The 17,629-nt window shown below is 55.9% G+C and overlaps 1 protein-coding gene across 11 annotated transcripts in view; it reads right to left on the reverse strand.

Moving 5' to 3' along the window:
* The window catches only part of NRXN2 (neurexin 2), a gene marked incomplete at its 5' end in the record, with an annotated part of 96,779 nt that overhangs the window by 41,390 nt on the left and 37,760 nt on the right, over positions 1-17,629 (reverse strand). For 8 of the 11 annotated variants that reach the window (XM_081153404.1, XM_081153396.1, XM_081153401.1 and 5 more), the window contains 10 exons: positions 575-694; positions 1,069-1,242; positions 2,903-3,093; positions 3,667-4,048; positions 4,458-4,577; positions 6,032-6,058; positions 11,672-11,875; positions 12,044-12,430; positions 15,285-15,735; positions 16,437-16,598. In XM_081153404.1, coding sequence (XP_081009530.1) covers positions 575-694; positions 1,069-1,242; positions 2,903-3,093; positions 3,667-4,048; positions 4,458-4,577; positions 6,032-6,058; positions 11,672-11,875; positions 12,044-12,430; positions 15,285-15,735; positions 16,437-16,598 — 2,218 coding nt within the window. The remainder of the gene's footprint in view (positions 1-574; positions 695-1,068; positions 1,243-2,902; positions 3,094-3,666; positions 4,049-4,457; positions 4,578-6,031; positions 6,059-11,671; positions 11,876-12,043; positions 12,431-15,284; positions 15,736-16,436; positions 16,599-17,629) is intronic. The other 3 variants (XM_081153405.1, XM_081153403.1, XM_081153398.1) reach the window with 1 other exon arrangement.

Consider the following 17,629-nt stretch of genomic DNA (forward strand, 5'->3'; position numbering starts at 1 on the left):
AGTGTCCTTGTGGCTCCAAGGGACAACCTGCAGCTGGGGTTCTTGGCAGGGAGAGAACTTCGGACAACGTCCAAGGAAGCCAGTTGTACAGCGCCCTGGCCTCCTAGGACTCTGCTGTGCCTGCCTTGTGGGGTGTGGACCTCTCTGGGCAGGAGATAACAGGCTTCCACTGAGGGCATCAGAGGAAAGGGGTGCAGGTTGACACCAGCCCCCCCACCCTGTGTAATAGTCTGTATGTGTAAAACCATAGCCAGAATCACATGGGGACAGCAGCAGAGGCTGACACTTCTGCTTATGAATGAAGGGAGCAGTGTCCCACCAGCTCAGAACGAAGAAGAGAGTCCATCTATCAACAGGCACCCCAGAAATTCAGGCAGCAGCAGCCCTGCACAGGCCTGAGAGAAAAGACTGAGAGGAGGCAGTGGCCAGCAGCTTTCCTGGGCTCTCGTGACAATAAGGGGTAAGAAAGAAGCAAGGGTCAAGGCTCAGAGAGACCCTCCCTCCTCCCCAGCGGCCCCCAAGGCCAGGAAAGGGCCAGGACCTCCCCCTAGTACTCCCACCCCAAGGCACTCACGGTCATTGCAGACAGGGCCACCATAGGAAGTCATGGTGCAGTCGCAGGTGAAGCCATCCCACTGCTGCAAGCAGACGCCCTGGTTGGCACAGGACTCTTCGGTGCAGGTGGTGCTGGGGCCTGGAAGAGGCAGGAGGAAGGAACACACCCTGCTCAGCCAAGGCCACTCCCTGCCCAGGAGGAGAAGCTTCAGGGCCAGGCTGAAGTCCTGCTCTCAATTCTTGCAGGCTGAGAGGGCCAAGTGCTGATGAGGGGGGTGGGGTGGGAATGGGGACTCAAGGACTGCCAGGCTTGGCCTTGAACTGTGATAAGGGGTTAGGGTGGGAGGCAACAGGGAGAGCAAGCGGCCCTTCACCACCCTGTACCCCTGCTCCAGACCTGGGGCAGGCTGCTGTAAGGCCTGAGAAGCAAAGCCACTTTGCCACCCTGGTGGGCCTCTGCAGCTGGCCCTCCTGCAGCCTGCAGGGTCACACCTAACTCCGCCCTGCACTCACCGTCACAGCCCCTCTCCACCTGCCCGATGCGGTGCAGGGCATCAGCGATGAGGTCAGGGAGGCGCCCGTTGAGGTCCACAGAGGCCAGGCAGCCCTGAAAGCCATCCCGGGAGGCCACCAGCTTGGGCAGGTTGCTGAACATATTCTTGCTCAGACCACCAATGTACAACTCCCCTGCAAAGGGAGTGGGGTCAAAGCCTAGGCATCCCAGTGCCCATTCCCCTCCCAGAACTTTGCATCCACTTGTCAGATCCTCCTGGCCATGCAGTGTCCCATCCCAGATTCCAGTTTCCTTACAGAGATCCAGCGCTCTGCATATCCCCACCCCCACCTCTTCCCTCTCCCTTCTCCACTTTGCCATCTGCCTGCTCCTCTCCTGGAGAAGCCCAGATGCAGGGGGCGGGGGGGGGGGGGGAGATTGGGAGGGGAGCAGCTGGAGGAAACCGTTCCATGCTCTCTCCCACACAGCTGATTCCAGTTCCGGCCTGTAATCAGGGCCTTTCATAGATGTGTAGCCCCAACCCCCTCCACTCCCAGCTCCCCCCTTCCCAGAACTCCCATTCTCAGTACACCTTCAGGCCTCTCCCTACTCTGAGTTGTCTCCTGGGGGTTATAAGCCCAGCTTTGTTCCCGCAACAACTAAAGGCTTGGCTTGGAAACTCTGGGTGACACTTGGAAGTTCTCCTCGGGAATGCCTGATTCCCACATCACTGCCTGGCCACATTGAACCTAACTCCCTGGAAGTTTCAGCCAGCCCATAGCAGAGCCTCGGGAGACAGTCAACCCTGATGCCCTGGCCATGGGCTCAGTGCAACACAAGAGGGGTCTGGACTACCCCAGGTTTGCTACCACTGTGGGTTATCTGGGACACATCACCCCCTTCTGGGAGCAGGGAGAATTGGCTGCACCATGCTGCTCTATGTAGCCCAGGACCTGACCAAGCTTCCAGTTCCAGCTAAGTGACTTCAGGCAAGCCATCTAGTTTTGAGAAGCTTCTGTTTCCGCCTCCCCAAGGCGGGGATGAATTCAATGGTCTCTGAGGATCTTCCTCAAACTCAGACAGTCTGAGTCACACTGACGCCCAGGGGTCCCTGTGGAACTGAGGGCTGCTTTGGGAGAGTGAAAGACGTCGCCCACTGGGCTCCGGAATAGCCGCAGCGGGCATCGTCCTCACTTCTGTTCCAACATCCGTTTCTAGGTCTGGCCTCTGCTCTCTGAGCCACCCCTTCTGGGGGCAAGTGATGGTGGCTTCAACAGCCACTGAAGAAGCCCTGGGGAATGTGGGATCCTGGTATCATGCTGAGCCCACCAGGGAAGCTTGGGTCCAAAAAAGTCCCCAGAGCTACCCCAGCCAAGGCCCAAGGCATAGGACAGCATGCAGGGACCCAGCTACTACTACATCCTCCTCCACTCATCAACTGCCCCTCCCTCCCTTCCCAGAAAAGGCACCTGCCAAGAAGCTAAGCTCCCTATTCTCTCTCCACCCCCTCATCCAAAGCAGGCTTCTCAACCTCAGAGAACCAAGAGGTCTTTGGAAGGCCTCCGGAGGTCTTCGGGCTACCTACTCCAAGCTCTAGAGTAAGGCCACCAAGCTCCCCGTGGGACACATCCTGTGATAGGTGCTCAGTGCTGAGGGCAGCCCTGCAGGTGAGCAGACCTTTGACAAGGAGGTGTCAGGCTGGACGCAGTGGAGAACAGGGAAGATGGGAAACCACAGGTAGGGGAGGAGGGAGAACCATGCTGGTAGAAAGGCACACAGGGAGTGGGTGACCTTGTGGGGCCAAGGGGGTATCTGGTCTAGGGCCAGGCCTTCTGCAGAGGCCCCGGGCCCCACCTTTGAGATCGAGGTTCCGGGCGCCATTGGAGTGCTGCGTGACAGTGCGGGAGTCAATCTTGAGTGTGTGCACATTGCCTGGGTCCCTGGACACCACCACGTTGTGCCACTGGTTGTCGTTGACTGGTTTGTCTGAGTTCCCCTTCATCAAGGATGGGCCATTCCCCAGGTCAAACACATAATGGATGTACCTGCCCCACAGTAGGGAGGAAACACTGGGTCAAGGTGGGAGCAACGCTGGGAAGGAGGAACTACCCCTGGTGGGGATCCTAGTTGCCACAGGAGGAAGGGTAGAGTGGGAGACCCCATAGTGGAGAAACCCAAATTGATGGCACAAGGACTGTGGTCATGGGGAGAATGTGGAGAGGGCAGGCCACAGAGGAACTGGTCAGGGGAGAGGTTCGTGGGGGAAGCCGAGTCCCCGGGGATCAGGGACAGAGCTGCTCTAGGGAGGGATCCCCTCAAGCAAGAGGCCACAGGGACATAGCCCTGTCTCCTGCCTGTAGGGAGGACTGGAGGGCCACGACCAGGACTGTGAATAGGGAATGGATATAACTGGGAAACCCCTGGCAGAGAAGCAACTGGGGCATCACCAAGGTGGAAGGGAATGCTGCTTCGACATCTTGGCCTATGACTGGGGAACTAAATCTTGACCTGTGGTTTAGAGGGATTAGATGTCCCAGCCAGTGGCTGAGGGACCATATCCTGGCCAGCAGGGGGAGGGGACCATTTCCTTGACAGCAGTGCAGAGCCCAGCGCCTCACCCCTTGACCAGCTCAATGACAATGAAGTCATTGCCGTTGCCCGAGTTGAATAGGAGAAGCCCGTCAGGGGCCGTGGTCTTGAACTGGAAGAACAGGTGCATGGAGGCGTAGGCTTGAAGCGTGGCAAGTGCCAGGTAGCTGCTCCGACTCTTGAAGGTGACAGGGTCGGCTACAATGGCACGCAGGCCAAAGCGAGCATTGAGCTCGCAATAGGTGATGTCCCCATCCTTGCACTGGTCCATGTAGGGCTGGCCATTGAACACAAGCCCGCTCAGGTGCCCAATGAAGTTGGAGGGCACCACAGAGATGAAACGCCGCTCCGTCATGATGCCCGTCTCAATGTTGTAGAACTCCAGCCGCGTGTGGGCTCCCGCCATCTGTCCTGCTCAGGACAGGAGAGAGAGATGAGGGAGGTGGCTTTGGGGCACAAACTGTCCAATCATTCCTGAGGTTGGGTCTCGGGTCCCCAGGAGCCTCCCCTCCACATACGGACCACATGGGAGAGAAACCAGCAAACACTCCCAGGTCAGTGCTGGCAACAAGCACAGTTCCTGGGTCCTGAAAAGTGGTGGGACTCGTTAGTCCTGGGCTGACTGGCTTCTAGGGACATGCTGTCTGCAGGGAGTTGAAATGGTCTCTGGGGTCCAGGCCACCCCACAATATCCCACCCCTGAGGGAGAAATGCCAGCAGCAGCTTGATGGAATGCTACCCTAGGCAGGGGTCACCCAGAAGAACGGGCCAAGCATGTATACTAGACATGTGTCCACTTCCCTGGCCTCAGACCACCTACCCTCCACAGTCACGTTGTCCACAGACAGCTGCAGGCTCTTGCCACGCCGCACCACCCTCACCGTGTGCCACTCATTGTCATTGAGCTTGTGCCCCGCAAAGAGAGTCTCGGGGCCTTTACCTGCGGCACCAAGGAGGGAGTGAGCATGGCACCTGTATACGACCACATATACAGCCCAGGCTCATAGCCCCACCACCCACAGACGTGTGCACGCAGGTTCTCACACAACCTATGGCACATACTTGGCTGTACCACACACCTATGCACACAGGTACACACACTCAAGGGAACAGAGCTTTTTACACACCCAACACTCAGTACTGCCACTCTGTACAACATCCAAAGGGTCCATTGAAGAGAATCAACCTGAATCGTGCCTGTGAAGCATGCCCAGAGGCCCTGAACAGACACACATCCTACAAGCAATATACTCTTTCCCCACCTCCTAAGGACCTTCAATGTCAGTGTGTATAGCCAGCAGCAAATTCCCAGCATACATGCATAGACGTACAACTTTCCAAAACAGAGCCTCACGGTGCACCCTTAGCTTCATTGCTGGCGGTGGAGCTTTCAGATAGACACTCAGGGCCCCAGCTACAGGGACTCAGTGAGACCTTTCTGCACACACCGGTTAACTCTACACACAGCTCACTCAGGATGGCCAGAGAGGGGAGCATTTTCTAGGAATTATGGCCATTTATTCAAGACCAAGATTATCTGCTTCCAAGCCTAAAACAAACATATTTCTCTTTAGGATGGTGCTGAACCTCACAGCACTCCCAGGTCACCCCTGGGCCCCCAGTGCTCCCGCCAGCAGGGAACATGGTCACCATGCATATGTATACAGGTACCAAACACACACAGAGACACTCAAATCACACAGCCTCTCTGCCTGCCATGTTCCTGTCTCTCCTAAACAACCTCAGGGCACACCAGGGGGACCAGAGATAGCACTGAGCCCAGCACACTGGGACACTCAGACATGTTCACACTCACTCTCCATCTCACCCCTGCTAAGTGCCTCGCTGCCACCTTGGAAAGCACCCCAATTTGGCAGAAACTCTGCCCCTACCCCACACAGGAGCTGTGAAGGGCTGCTTTGAGACCCTCACCATGCTCGCCTCCACTGACTCAAGCCGCATCTTCTTTCCAGCGTGCCTCCCCCTCCCCCTTGTGGCCGCCTCTGGAGATGCAGCAGAATGTCCTAGCTCCTCTCTCCAGCTCCTTCCTGCCCGTAAAGGGTGGTGGGCTATCCTGCTGCAGGTGCCACCAAGACTTTGTCCCACCCTCTTGAGGACTTGAGATGACAAGGTTTACTGGCCTTCCTCCTCCCAGACCCAGTGAGCATGCTGACTCCGGACCCCCACCAACTCTCTCTGGTTTGGCTTCATTTGGCCCATTCTGTCCTACACAACCACACTACCCCATTCCGGCTCCCCTCCCCCCACCCACTGCCCAACTCCACACAAGCCAGTGATGAAGGCTTCTCCTCCCCCGCCCAGCCCTCCCCAGACCCCAGTGTCCAGCATCCCAAGCCCCTCAGGGCTCTGCAGAAGAAGAGGGAAGCCACTTACTGGGTGCGCAGCCGACGCGCAGGCAGTCTGGGGGGGCCATGGGGCGGGCAGAGGGGGAGGGGAGACAAAAAGGCAGAACAAGTTTTTTTTTTTTTTTTTTTTACATCCTTCACAGGGAGGGGTGTCTGCAGGCGGGGGTTCCCCCCGGGGCCACTTTCCGGGGACCACGCGTGCCCAGGTGCCCTCTCCCCTTCCTTAGTTGGACCCCTGCACCTCCTGCCCCCAAGAGGGTTCCAACCCTCCCCAGGGCTAGGAGGCAGGGCAGTTGGGCGACAGGAAGAGGGCTTGCTTCTCCCTTCTTAGAAGGGCCCCAGCACTCCTGTCTGAGGGAGATGGCACCTTGGGAACCTCAGCGTACAGGGGATCACTGGGGGTTAAGGGCTTGACCGACCCAACACCTCCTCATCTCTGGGAAGGATGCATAGAGCAGGCCAGAGTCCCTGCATCCCCTGCTCTGGGACGACTCCCTGCTCAGAGCCCAGGTTGTGACACGTCACTCCCATGCCCTCTGGGCTCTGAGCTAAATGGAGGGGTCTGCCCCAGGGCCCCCTTCCCTTGGCCACGTACCTCCTGAAGTCCCAGGGGGCTGGCACCACTCCTACAGGAACCTTCCTTCTACCTCCCTAACCTGGAGAATGCCAGGTTGTCACTGGGGGCCCAGTAGTCCCTCATCCTGAAGAGGAACTAACATTAATGTTTTAATAGGAGGAGCCATGGCCTCGCAGAATGGGACACTGAGCCCCCCAAAGTATGACTTTTGAGGGCATAGCAAGTCAGGGATAAGTAGGCACCATAAGCAACATTCCCTGCCTCTGCCCCAGCCCCAGGATTGCTACCCTCCAACTCCAGGCTCCGAGTGCCCCCACGTGGTTGGAAGCACACTGTCTATTCAGAGCTGCAGCCTGGGGCCCCGGTAGCTATCCCCCTGGTGGGACACATTACCCACACAAGCCAGTTGCCTTCCTTGCGGGGGGGGGGGGGGGGGGGGGGGGGACAGAGCACTTGAGTCCTGTGAAGTTTGGGCTTAGGGCCCTGAGCGTCTGCACCACTCCTTCAGACCCGACAGCCAGGAGCTGCAGAAACTCCTGCAGCAGGAGGCAGAAAAGCTGGGTCCCCAAATCTCACTATGTGACTGGGCAAATCTCTGAGCCTCAGCTTCCCTCCCTGTGGGCTGAGGGGCTCAAACAAGAGGGTCCTGAGCTAGGGGCACGAAACAGGTGTTCACGGGGCTGTCCCCTGCCTTTCAGAGGGGGCAGTTTCCAGCTCTGGGTTAACGGGAATATCCGGGCATCTTTCAGCTCCTGCCAGAACAGGCTCTTCCCCAGAACCCCAGGCACTAGGGAGCAAAGGGGCATAGGGGCACCTGGCATCCCCTGGGCCCTGAAGGTTCCTGCAGTGGAGGTGAACAGGTTCCCCTGTGGCTCTAGGGGGCACAGGCCCCTTGGGCAGTACAGCTGAGCTCCACACGCGTTGTCAACCGCAGCAGAAGAGTGGGGGGGAGCAGCCGGGACCCTGAGTCCAAGCCTGGCACCAAGAGAGGGCAGAAGGTCAAGGGGTAGATTCGGGGAAGTCAGAAGCCCCAAAAAGAGGAAGGGGATAGAGAGGGAGCAGAGAAAAGAGGAAGAAAAGGGGGAGCAGAGGGAAGGAGCTGGACAGAGGGGGGGGAGGGTGCCAGGCCTGGAGTAAGGTCACGGGGGCTCTCTCGGGCCAGCAGAGTTTTCACCAATGAAGGGTCCAAAAAAGAAAAAAGGGAGCTGGGAAGGGCAGGCTGACTTCATTGGGGAAAGGCCAGGGAGGAGTGCAATTCTTTCCCCTCCCCAGCAGGGGAGCACCAGGAATGGGGGTCCATCTGTCCAGAGAAGAGGTGTCAGCTCCAGGCCCACTCTCTGCAGTGACCACACCTCTGAAGCCCCCACTCCAGTGGGGTTTGAGGAGAGCAAACCCATTGAAGATGGGCACCCCAGGAGGGAGTCAGCACCATGGGGAGGAAAGCCAGCAGCGGTGAGAGGGGGAAACAGCCTCCCAGTGCACCTGCCCACCCAGAGCACAGCTCAGGGAGCATAGCTAGTAACCTATTGACTAGTAACCTATGCCTCTAGTTCAGGGAATGGACAGCAGTGACTGGTTTATGCAGATGCACCAAGGCCCGGGCTGGACATATAGACCAGGGAGACAATAGGAATGTGTGATGGGACAGGTGGGAGGAAGTCACCTGCATGAAAGGAACTGAAGGAAAGAACCTGGGCTTCCCAGGCCCCATCTGACACGCTGCCACCCCCTGCCACCCAGCCCCCTGCCCCACAGATTGGAGGGGGCATGGTGGGGGGAAGGCTTCTATGCAAGGAGCCTCAGGAGCCCAGACAACAGAGGGAGCCCGAGACCTACTGACCAGCCACTGGTAGCTGGGACCAGGTAGGCACACCTGGTGGAGGGCAATTCCAGGGAGGGTGAGGAGGGCTGGGAGACAGGGCTGGGTACTAGCCCCAAGGGCCATGCCCAAGGCAGAAGGAACCTAGGAACACTGATCAGAAGTGAGTCCAGCCCAGGACTGGGGAACTCAATGGTGCTGCTTGTCTGGGAGGTGCAACGGGCCCTGCATAGCAAGCAGGATGGGGCTCAGAATGGGGATCCTGAGGTGGAATCATGTAATGTGGAAGGAAGCAAGGCCCAAGCCTGGCTCTAAGCTTATGTCCCTATCCCAGTACGATTTTCCTTCAAGAAGGCTGGTGAGCCCTGGCCGGTGTGGCTTAGTGGTTAAAGTGTCAGTCCACATACCAAAGTGTCTCAGGTTCGATTCCTGGTCAAGGTCATGTACCTGAGTTGCAGGTTCGATTTCCACCCCCGGTCAGGGCATGTGCGGGAGGCAACCAGTTGATGTGTCTCTCTCACATTGATGTTTCTCTCTCTCCCCGCTCCCTCCCTCCCTCCCTCTCTCCCTTCTACTCTCTCTGAAAAGCAATGGAAAAAGTATCCTCAGGTGAGGATTAACAAAAAAAAGGCTGGTGAATCTCTATGCCTGACTTGCATCTGTATAATGTCTTCACTCCCATTATTCCATCTGAGCCTCAAGCCCATCACAGAGAGTGGGCAGAGCGGGGGGATTCTTATGCCCATTCTAGAGAAGAAAACGGGCTCAGAGGGAGGAAATAACTTACCCAGCAGTCAAGGAGACCAGGGCTAGAGCCTAGATCTTCTGGCCCCATTACAGTCCAAGGCCAGGTGGCTGGGTGTGGACAGGCTGAGTCTGTGTGATCACACAGCGGCCACACACCTCCTTGTACACGCATCTCTTGGTATTTGCAGACACTTGCTCTGCACAAGCATTTGATCACAGCTTGTCATGAGCCATGTGAGAGATGGCTTCTCTATGGATGGGATCAGACACAGCCAAGGGTGAGGCAGGTGGGAGGACTGTCCTGCTGGCTATCATCCTGAGGGCCACCTTTTTCTCTAAGTACTGATGTGGCACAGACAGGAATACATGCCCACTGGAAGGAGGCTAGTTCCTAAGAGTGGAAGGTCCTGGGGGCCCACCAGAGTATGTTTTTCTGGCCAAGGACACTGCCTCCCCTCTAACCTAAAGGGACCCAAGCTTCTTTGCAAGGATCTAAGTCAGCCCAAGTGAGGATGAAGCACCTGCCTTCCCTGCAAACAGAAGGCCCTGAGTTTCCCTGCTGTGTCCCCACCATGCACAGGGCCATGTGCATAGTCGCACAGAGAACACACATCCCAGGGCAAGGGGGAGTCTCATGCTGGGTACGCAGACCTGGGCAGTGTGAGAAGCATAGGGCCACTCATGGGCTCCTAGGCTGGTGCCTTCCTCCTATGGCCATCTCAGGGATACCTGGGGGTGTGGTACAGACCCCTAGCACATTGGACAGAAGGTGTTTCCCTTCTCGCTTTCCCCTGCAGCACTGCCACCCGCCACCCACTCCAGGCTGTGATCATGGTTAGAAGCGGAGCTTCAGGGAACCCTAAAACCATGGATGCCCTGGACGCCTGCACACCTCCCCACCCTTAGCTCCCACCTCTCTCCACAAAGCTTTGTCCTAGGAATACAAAAGCCAGGTGGCCAAAAGGGGAACGAAAAAGAACATAGTATAAATTTATAAACAAGGTAATAGGCCCTCCAAAGGCCACAGTCTATCCCACAAATGCCCTGGAGACCGGTGTTAGCACGAAACTCCAGATAAACATTTAAAAGCTCAAAGCTCACCCGGCCAGCGTGGCTCGGCAGTTGAGCATCAACCTATGATCCAGGAGATGGAGGTTCGATTCCCAGTCAGGGCACATGCCCGGGTTATGGGCTCAATCCCCAGCAGGGGGAGTGCAGGAGGCTGCCAATCAATGAATCTTTCTAATTGATGTTCCTATTTCTCCTTCTCCCTTCCTCTCTCTGAAATCAATAAAATATATTTTAAAATTTAAAAAAAAAGCTCAAAGCTCTGTGTTATCTCCAGTCGAGGATTCTAATCTGCTCAGAAGAGCCCTACTTCTCCTCAGGGCCCAAGACACAAGTGACCCGAGTGTACTGACTCTTCCTGTATGGCAGGCCCCAGGTGCTAAGTGTCTATATTCTTGGAGAGGCTAGACTGGGATGGACAGATGTGACCCAGCCTGGACAGCTCAGGACTGCTCACTCCCAGCGTTTCCCGAGCTAAAAGCTCCATGGTGGTGGGGACCTCGTCTTATCCACCACTGTACCCCACATTTGGGATACACCTGGCACTTATAAGGTATCCCATGAATATCAGCTGAATGAGGGAGCCTGCTGTTTTCTTTTTGCCCCAGCAAGCTTCATGATCCTGCCTGCATGACACCCAGGGGTTTGTCAGTGAAGTGGAGCTGTCGCCAGCTCTGGGCAGGGGCAGATACAAGCCTTCTGATGGCAAGGGGCCCGGACACCCCCCACCCCCAGCTCTTTTGGAGGCAACAAATGAGGAAAGCACTGGGCTTTAGGCAAGTGACCTGAGTTTGAGTCCGGGCTCCCCGCCAACTCCTACCACCCCCACTAGTTTTGTGATGTTGGATGGGGCAGCATATGAATTCCACAGTCTACATAACAGGGAGAGTAACACCTCTCTGGAGATCTAGTATCATCAGAGTGCAGCTATGGGACTCAAACATGGAAGCAGACACAAGGAAGGTGACGTCTTGATGCCTCCCATGTAGTATACACGCCTACGCACCAGACGCAGACACAGCTCTCAACGAAGTGCAGATGAGGGCTGATGGGGGTGGGGGGAAGGTCCTCAGCTCTGGATCTGCTGCTGCACTGGGCTCGGCTCAGCACCAGTACGCTCTCCCAGTGAATGAACCACGAATGAGCTAGTGGGTGAGGCGACAACCAAGAACAAGCTGTCGTTATGTGTGCACACACAAGAAGGCCGCTGCCAAGACCCACATGAGCACCACGCTCGGGCAGCCGGCATAGCCGTACCCGGGCTACTCCGCACAGTGCCGCTGAGCACAGCACCACCTGCACTGTGTCCTCTCCTCACTGGGCTGGAGTTCTCAGGGGCTCTGACCCTCCCCGCCTCCAGATTCTCGTTGGCACCACCACCAGCTTCTCCAGACAGAGGGGGTATGAGTCAGAGGCAAGGTCGGGGAAGGGGCCAGGGGCACGGGTGGGGTGGTTACCGAGGTTGACAGTGAGCTTCATCTGGCCCCCATCCAGCTCGAGGCGCAGGGTGTCAGCTGACTCCCTGGAGGTGGTGGCCATCATGAGCCCATAGGCCCGCTGGGACATGAAGCGCAGAGACACGTCCTCTGCCTCCGTGTGCATGGCATTCGGCAGCATGATCTTCATGTACATGGAGCCGTCATAGCTCAGGACCGTGGCCTCTGCCCCAGGAGTGTGGAGAGAGGTCAGCAGGGGACAGGCAAAGGCCAGTGGAGGGAGAGAGAAGACAGAGAGAATCATTACAAGGAGGACAGGCCCAGGGCTGGTCTATGAGGAGCACTTGGAAAAGGAGGGGCCACAGGGATGGCAATGGGGACACCTAGTCTCACCTCTCTCACAGACCCGCCCCAGAAAGCCAGTCCCGATGCAGTCACAGACGAAACGGTTCCAGCCCTCTCGACAGATGCCCCCGTTGCGACAGGGGGCCGATGCACACTGCTTCAGAGTCTCCCGGGAGCAGAAGGGGGCGACACCCACAGCCCCTTGTGCCTCAGCTAGGCCCCGGAGGTCTCGGCTACGCCCATCTATGAAGAGGTCTCGCACACAGCCCACGTAGCCAGCCCGAAGCGCCGCCGTCCACACCTCAGGGGGCAGGGGCATTTCCACTCGCCCCCCTTCAGGGAGACCACCCAGGTACAGCTCGCTCTCCAGGTCCAGAATCTCACTCTCCCCAGTGGCCAAGAACGGTGTGCTGCGGCTGTTCACCGAGATGGAGCCTAGGGGTCAACCAGAACAGACTGAGTTTCAGTGGGGAAGGCAGGATCCAGAGATGCCACAGGCCAGAAAGGAAGATCGACCTCGCAGCTGCAGCCAGACCTCTCCACCCCGCCCACCCCCTGCAGAAGCCCTGGGTGGGAAGCTCAGATATTGCTCTGAAGCTCACAGGAGCCAGCCCCAGCCCAGCTGCAGTGTGAGGTCCAGACTCCTCCCTCCCCACCTGAGTGAATCTTCGGAGGATGCACAGGAGGTGGACACACCCCAAAAAGGCTGGATCATTCAGGGGTCATTCCCCACTTCAGTCCCTTAAACCAGAAAATGAGAGGCACAGAACCCTAAGGAGGCTGAAGGGTTTGAATCTAAAGGGTTTTCCCCACTGTCATTTACTGACCATCTGTGACTATATGCCAGGCATTTAGCACTTTACATATGTTATGTCACTTAAGTCTCACAGTAGCCCTATGAAATTGGTCCTTCAGGATCCCACTTTGAAAAGGCAGACAAGCCTTAGAGAAACTGGGGAACCTGTGCAAAGGACGATAGCGGAAGAGGAGCAGAGCCAAAGCACCCCACCCAGGCAGCATTCTCTACCCCGAGCCTGCTTTCTCCACCCTGGCCTGGAGCCCCTCTATGGCTGGTGGACAGGAGGGGCAGGCAGATCAGCTCCTGGGACCTGTGATACAGGATGGCAGCTAGGAGAGGGGAGGCCAGGCATGGAGTTTCTGAATCGTAAGAGTTTTTTAGAAGGAGAAATGGGTTATCTCAGAAAAAGATTTGAGATCAGGTGGATACTTCAAAGCTTTTACTGAACAAGAAGAAATTAAATTGAGTCTAGGCCTTGCCCCAAGGTCACTCTAAAACATGGAAAGGGGGTAACTCAAGTGTTCACCAATGGATGAATGGATAAAAAAAGTGATAGACAACATGTGATGGAATATTATTCAGCCATAAAAAGGAAGGAAATGCTGCCACGTGCTACAACATGAATGACCCTTGAAAATAGTTTGCTGAGTGACATAGGCCAGACCCAAAAGGACAAATGGTGTATAATTCCACTTATATGAGATCCCTAGAGTAGTCACATTCATGGAAACAGGAAGCAAAATGGTAGCTGCCGGGGCTGAGAGAGGGGGATAGGGAGTGAGTGTTTAATGGGGACAGTTTCAGTTGGGAAAATGACAATGTCCCAGAGATGGATGGTAGTGGTGGTTGTAACCAAAATGTTAACGTACCTAATGCCACTATACTGTGTGCTTAAAATGGCTAAAATGGTAACTTTTATGTTACGTATAATTTACCACAATTTTTTTGAAACCATGGAAAAGGTCAGAGAGCTTTGCTGGAATGACTGCCCAGTGTATGTGTTGTGTGCACAGATGGGCATGGCCAGAGCTGGTCAAGATAGTGACCCAAGGGCCAGCCAGACCTGGTGGGTGGGCTCTGGAGTTCTATGTGAGGCTATAAAGACCACTTCCTGAAGGCCAAGAGGAGAGAAGGCCCAGCCGGTGTGGCTCAGTAGTTGAGCATTGACCCATGAGTCAAGAGGTCACCAGTTTGATTCCAGGTCAGGGCACACGCCCAGGGTTGCAGGCTCAATTCCCAGTAGGGGGGGTGCAGGAGGCAGCTGATTGATGTTTCTCTCATTGATGTTTCTTATCTCTCTCTCCCTCTCCCTTCCTCTCTCTCTAAAATCAATAAAACATATTTTTAATTAAAAAAAATAAAAAGAGGAGCAGAAAGCCCAGGAGCTCTGGGCAGCTTTCCAGCCTAAAGAGTTATTGCTCACCTGCGTTGAAACTCCAGGAGGCAACCAGTGAAGACCCCAGGTGGCATCATGAGACAAAACCAAGGGATGAGCCCATTTCCCATAAAGCCCAGGGAAAGCAGCCTTTCTCTGAGGAAGGGAGAGTAAGGAACAGCTAGCCCATGGAAAGCGGACACTTCCAGAAGCCATGGCAGCCCCCGTCACTCCACCTAGACTTGAAGGCCCAGTGCGGTGACAGCTGGGGGAGCACAAAAATTTAGCTGACACTGGTAAGTGCTTAAATTGGATAATATGGCAGTTCTCATTTATATCAGTTCTCTTTCTCAGATAATTCTCTCATGTTCAACAAGATGAATTAGGCAGAAGATAAGAAAAGGATGGGAAAGGGGCACTGGAAGGGACGAGTAGAGGAGAGGGTGGCTAAAAGCAACAGAAGGTTCAAGAAATAGCACCTGCCTGACCTCGGCACTCTCAGCTCTGCTGCTCTATTGTGCTGAAGTCCTCAACAGGTGGCCACCGTCGGCTCCCCCCCACCAGAACCGGAGTCTGTGACAGCAAAGACTATTTAGTTCATGCGCCCTCCAGTCCAGCACCTTGGACAGCACCTAGCAGAGTTGGTACTTGATAAGTTACTTCTTAAGTGAATTAATACAAGAAAGTCGAATGGATCTAGACAAAAGGGAGGTATGGTTGGGAAGATTATTTTTAAGGGAATGGGATATCTACTCTGTGAGAAACACTGTGCTAATGCTTTTACAGTGTTCTCTCATTTTCTCCTCTTGATGACCCCCATGTAAAGATTCCTTCTGTAGATAAGGAAACAAAGGTTTTTCAAGGGTTGAGTGATGGGCCTAAAGTTACACACACAGTAAGTGAAAGAGCCGAGGTGTGAACCCAGGTCTCCAAATGCTATGCTTGTTCCACCCTGGGCACACTAACAATGGAGGGGCTGGGAAGGCCAGAGGAGGAGTGGAGGAGAATGGCAGGGAGGAGTTCCGGAAACTGTAGGACAGAAGAGACCTGGGAAGGATGTCAGGGCAGGGACCAGGAATGGCTAGAGTGAGAGAAGGGACCAGAAGACTCCTGACCTTTGCGCCCGTCCCTCTGGAAGTCCACATGGCACCACTCGCCGTCATTGACCTTGCGGCTAGACGCCCGCAACTTGATGCCTCCAGAACCCATGTCCAGCAGAAGGTAAAGGTAGCCATCCAACAGCTCCATGGCGAAGTAGTCGGCCCGCTGGGCAGAGCTGTGGCTGCTGGTCCCAGCCCCGGCCCCGGCCCCAGCCCGTCGGCCCTGGCTGAAGAGGAGCAGCCCATTGGGCTCAGTGGTGCGGAAGTCCAGGGAAATGGAGCCAGTGCGCTTAGCACTCCAGCGGGGCAGTGCCACAAAGGCCTCAGGACTCTCAAAGGTCACAGGGTCCAGGGCGGCCACATCCTCACAGCGGAATGACAGGTCCCCCTGAAGCTTCATCTTGGGGTCCCCTTCCTTTGCCAGGCGGGACAGCTCCAGCTTGAAGTCATTATTCTTATAGACCACCTGCAGGGAGGGGCGGGGTCAGGGATGAAGAAGTAGCAGCAGCTTAGGGCCTGGCCACTTCTGCCCAGCAGCTGCCAGCACCTGGGGCCCTGCCACCCAGCCCTGGGAGTCCCTGCTCAGTGCCACCAGACCACCAGTTTGGCCCTTTGCTCTAGAACTTCACACACAGAGGCTGTGAGCAAGCAATTCCCATGCCCCACTTAGTTTCTCCATCCTGTCTTCCTGTCCAGCACTAGAAAGGGGGCCCATTCAGAACAACGGCAAGATGACCACAGCCACCATCTGGATGACATTTCCCAAAGTCTTTTCGTTCACACTCTCATCTGCTCCTCACACTCACCTTAAGTAGGTACTGACCACTCATTTTACAGATGAGGAAACAGAGTTAGACAGGTCAGGAGACTTGGCCAAGGTCACAGAGCTAGTGAGTGGAAGAGCTGGGACTCGAACATAGGGGCTTAGTCTTCACATACTACCTTGAGTGGCCTCTGAGAGGATGGGGGACTCCCGAAGCCCAAGGAAGCAAGAGAGAAGTCTCCTGATGGAGTAAGTGGCCTTAGATTTTGAAGAGGGAAGGTCTCCCATCATGGACTTGGGAGGCACAGAGGCCCCAGGCAGCTGTCCAGCTCAGACTAAGCCACGCTGAAGACAGGGGCAAAGGGTTCCTGGGCTGACAGCAGCCCTCTCCTAGCTCTACTCACATCCTTGAGGCAGCCCATAAAGTTGTTGCTGACGGGCGAGCCCGGCAGGTCAGCTGTGTTGGGGCTGCCCCCAATGTAGAAGAAGTCATCAGAGCCCAGCATGGTGTAGTCCTCCTGCGTGTAGCCTGTGGTGGTCAGGATCCCGTCCACTGAGATGGTCACCTGCCCAGCCCAGGGAGGGAGGGGGAGAGACAAGGAGACAACCGGCATCAACTCCCTGGGAAGAGATGAGGGCTGGGCAAGGGAGGGGCCAGGGGGCAGTGGGGGAGGGGGACCAGACCCCCCATTTTTATGTCTGCTTGTCTCGGAGGAGGAACAGTGGGGGGGGTGAGAAGAGGAGGAAGGGGGCAGCACAAGGTTTGATGGTTTTGGGGTGGGTTCAGGCTGGCCCCACAGCCCCCAGCTTAGCAGGCAGAGGCCTGAGGTACTGAAATGTTCACCAAGAACCAGTTCCTGGAAGTGGTTCCAAATGGAAATGGAACCCCAGCTCAGGGGTCCAGTGTGGGGGGAAGCAAAGGGCACCTTCACTCTCCTCCTCCTATAGGTGCTCTCTGGGCCCATATGTGCTTTCAGAGCATCCTTCACAACCGAGGCAAAAACACCAACTGTCCTTGGGTTAGGGGGCTTTGGCTCACCTGCAGCTCCCCCTCAGTCCAGAAGGGAGGGGTGGAGAACAAGGGTGTGAGAAACAAGAACTCAAACAATCCTGAGGAGCCCGGGAACTTCCCAGGGGTGCAGAACATCCTTCAGGGCTGACTCCCACCAATAAGCCCCTTACTGAGTTTCTCTTTACACCCAGGTCACTCTCCTGTCTCCCAAGGAGAGAGCAATACTTTACCTAGTCACCAGCCTGCCTTTCCCCCATTGTCTTCCCTACTGATGCCACTAACATACTCTAGGGAGTCAGGGCCAGGTTGGAGAACAGAGTGGGACAGGACTAACCTCATGATACAGTGACCCTAAGGATGGGGGGAACCTGGTGTTCCAAGGAGGCTCATGAGAAGGGCTCATTCGTGGCCTAGGAAAGGCAGTGATTTTGAGGGGAGTGACAAGTGCAGGGAACTCTCGGACTACCCCTTTCTCAGGCAAATGTCCAACATGGCCCCTGAAAAGTCCACAGGAGTGGCCCACCAGGAATCCAGCCAGCCAGCAAGGCTGTGGGGGTAAGAGCTGAGGTCTGTGGGACCAGGAGC

This window comes from Miniopterus schreibersii, assembly GCF_964146895.1.
Source record: "Miniopterus schreibersii genome assembly, chromosome: 12".
NCBI classification, from domain to species: Eukaryota; Metazoa; Chordata; class Mammalia; order Chiroptera; family Miniopteridae; genus Miniopterus; species Miniopterus schreibersii.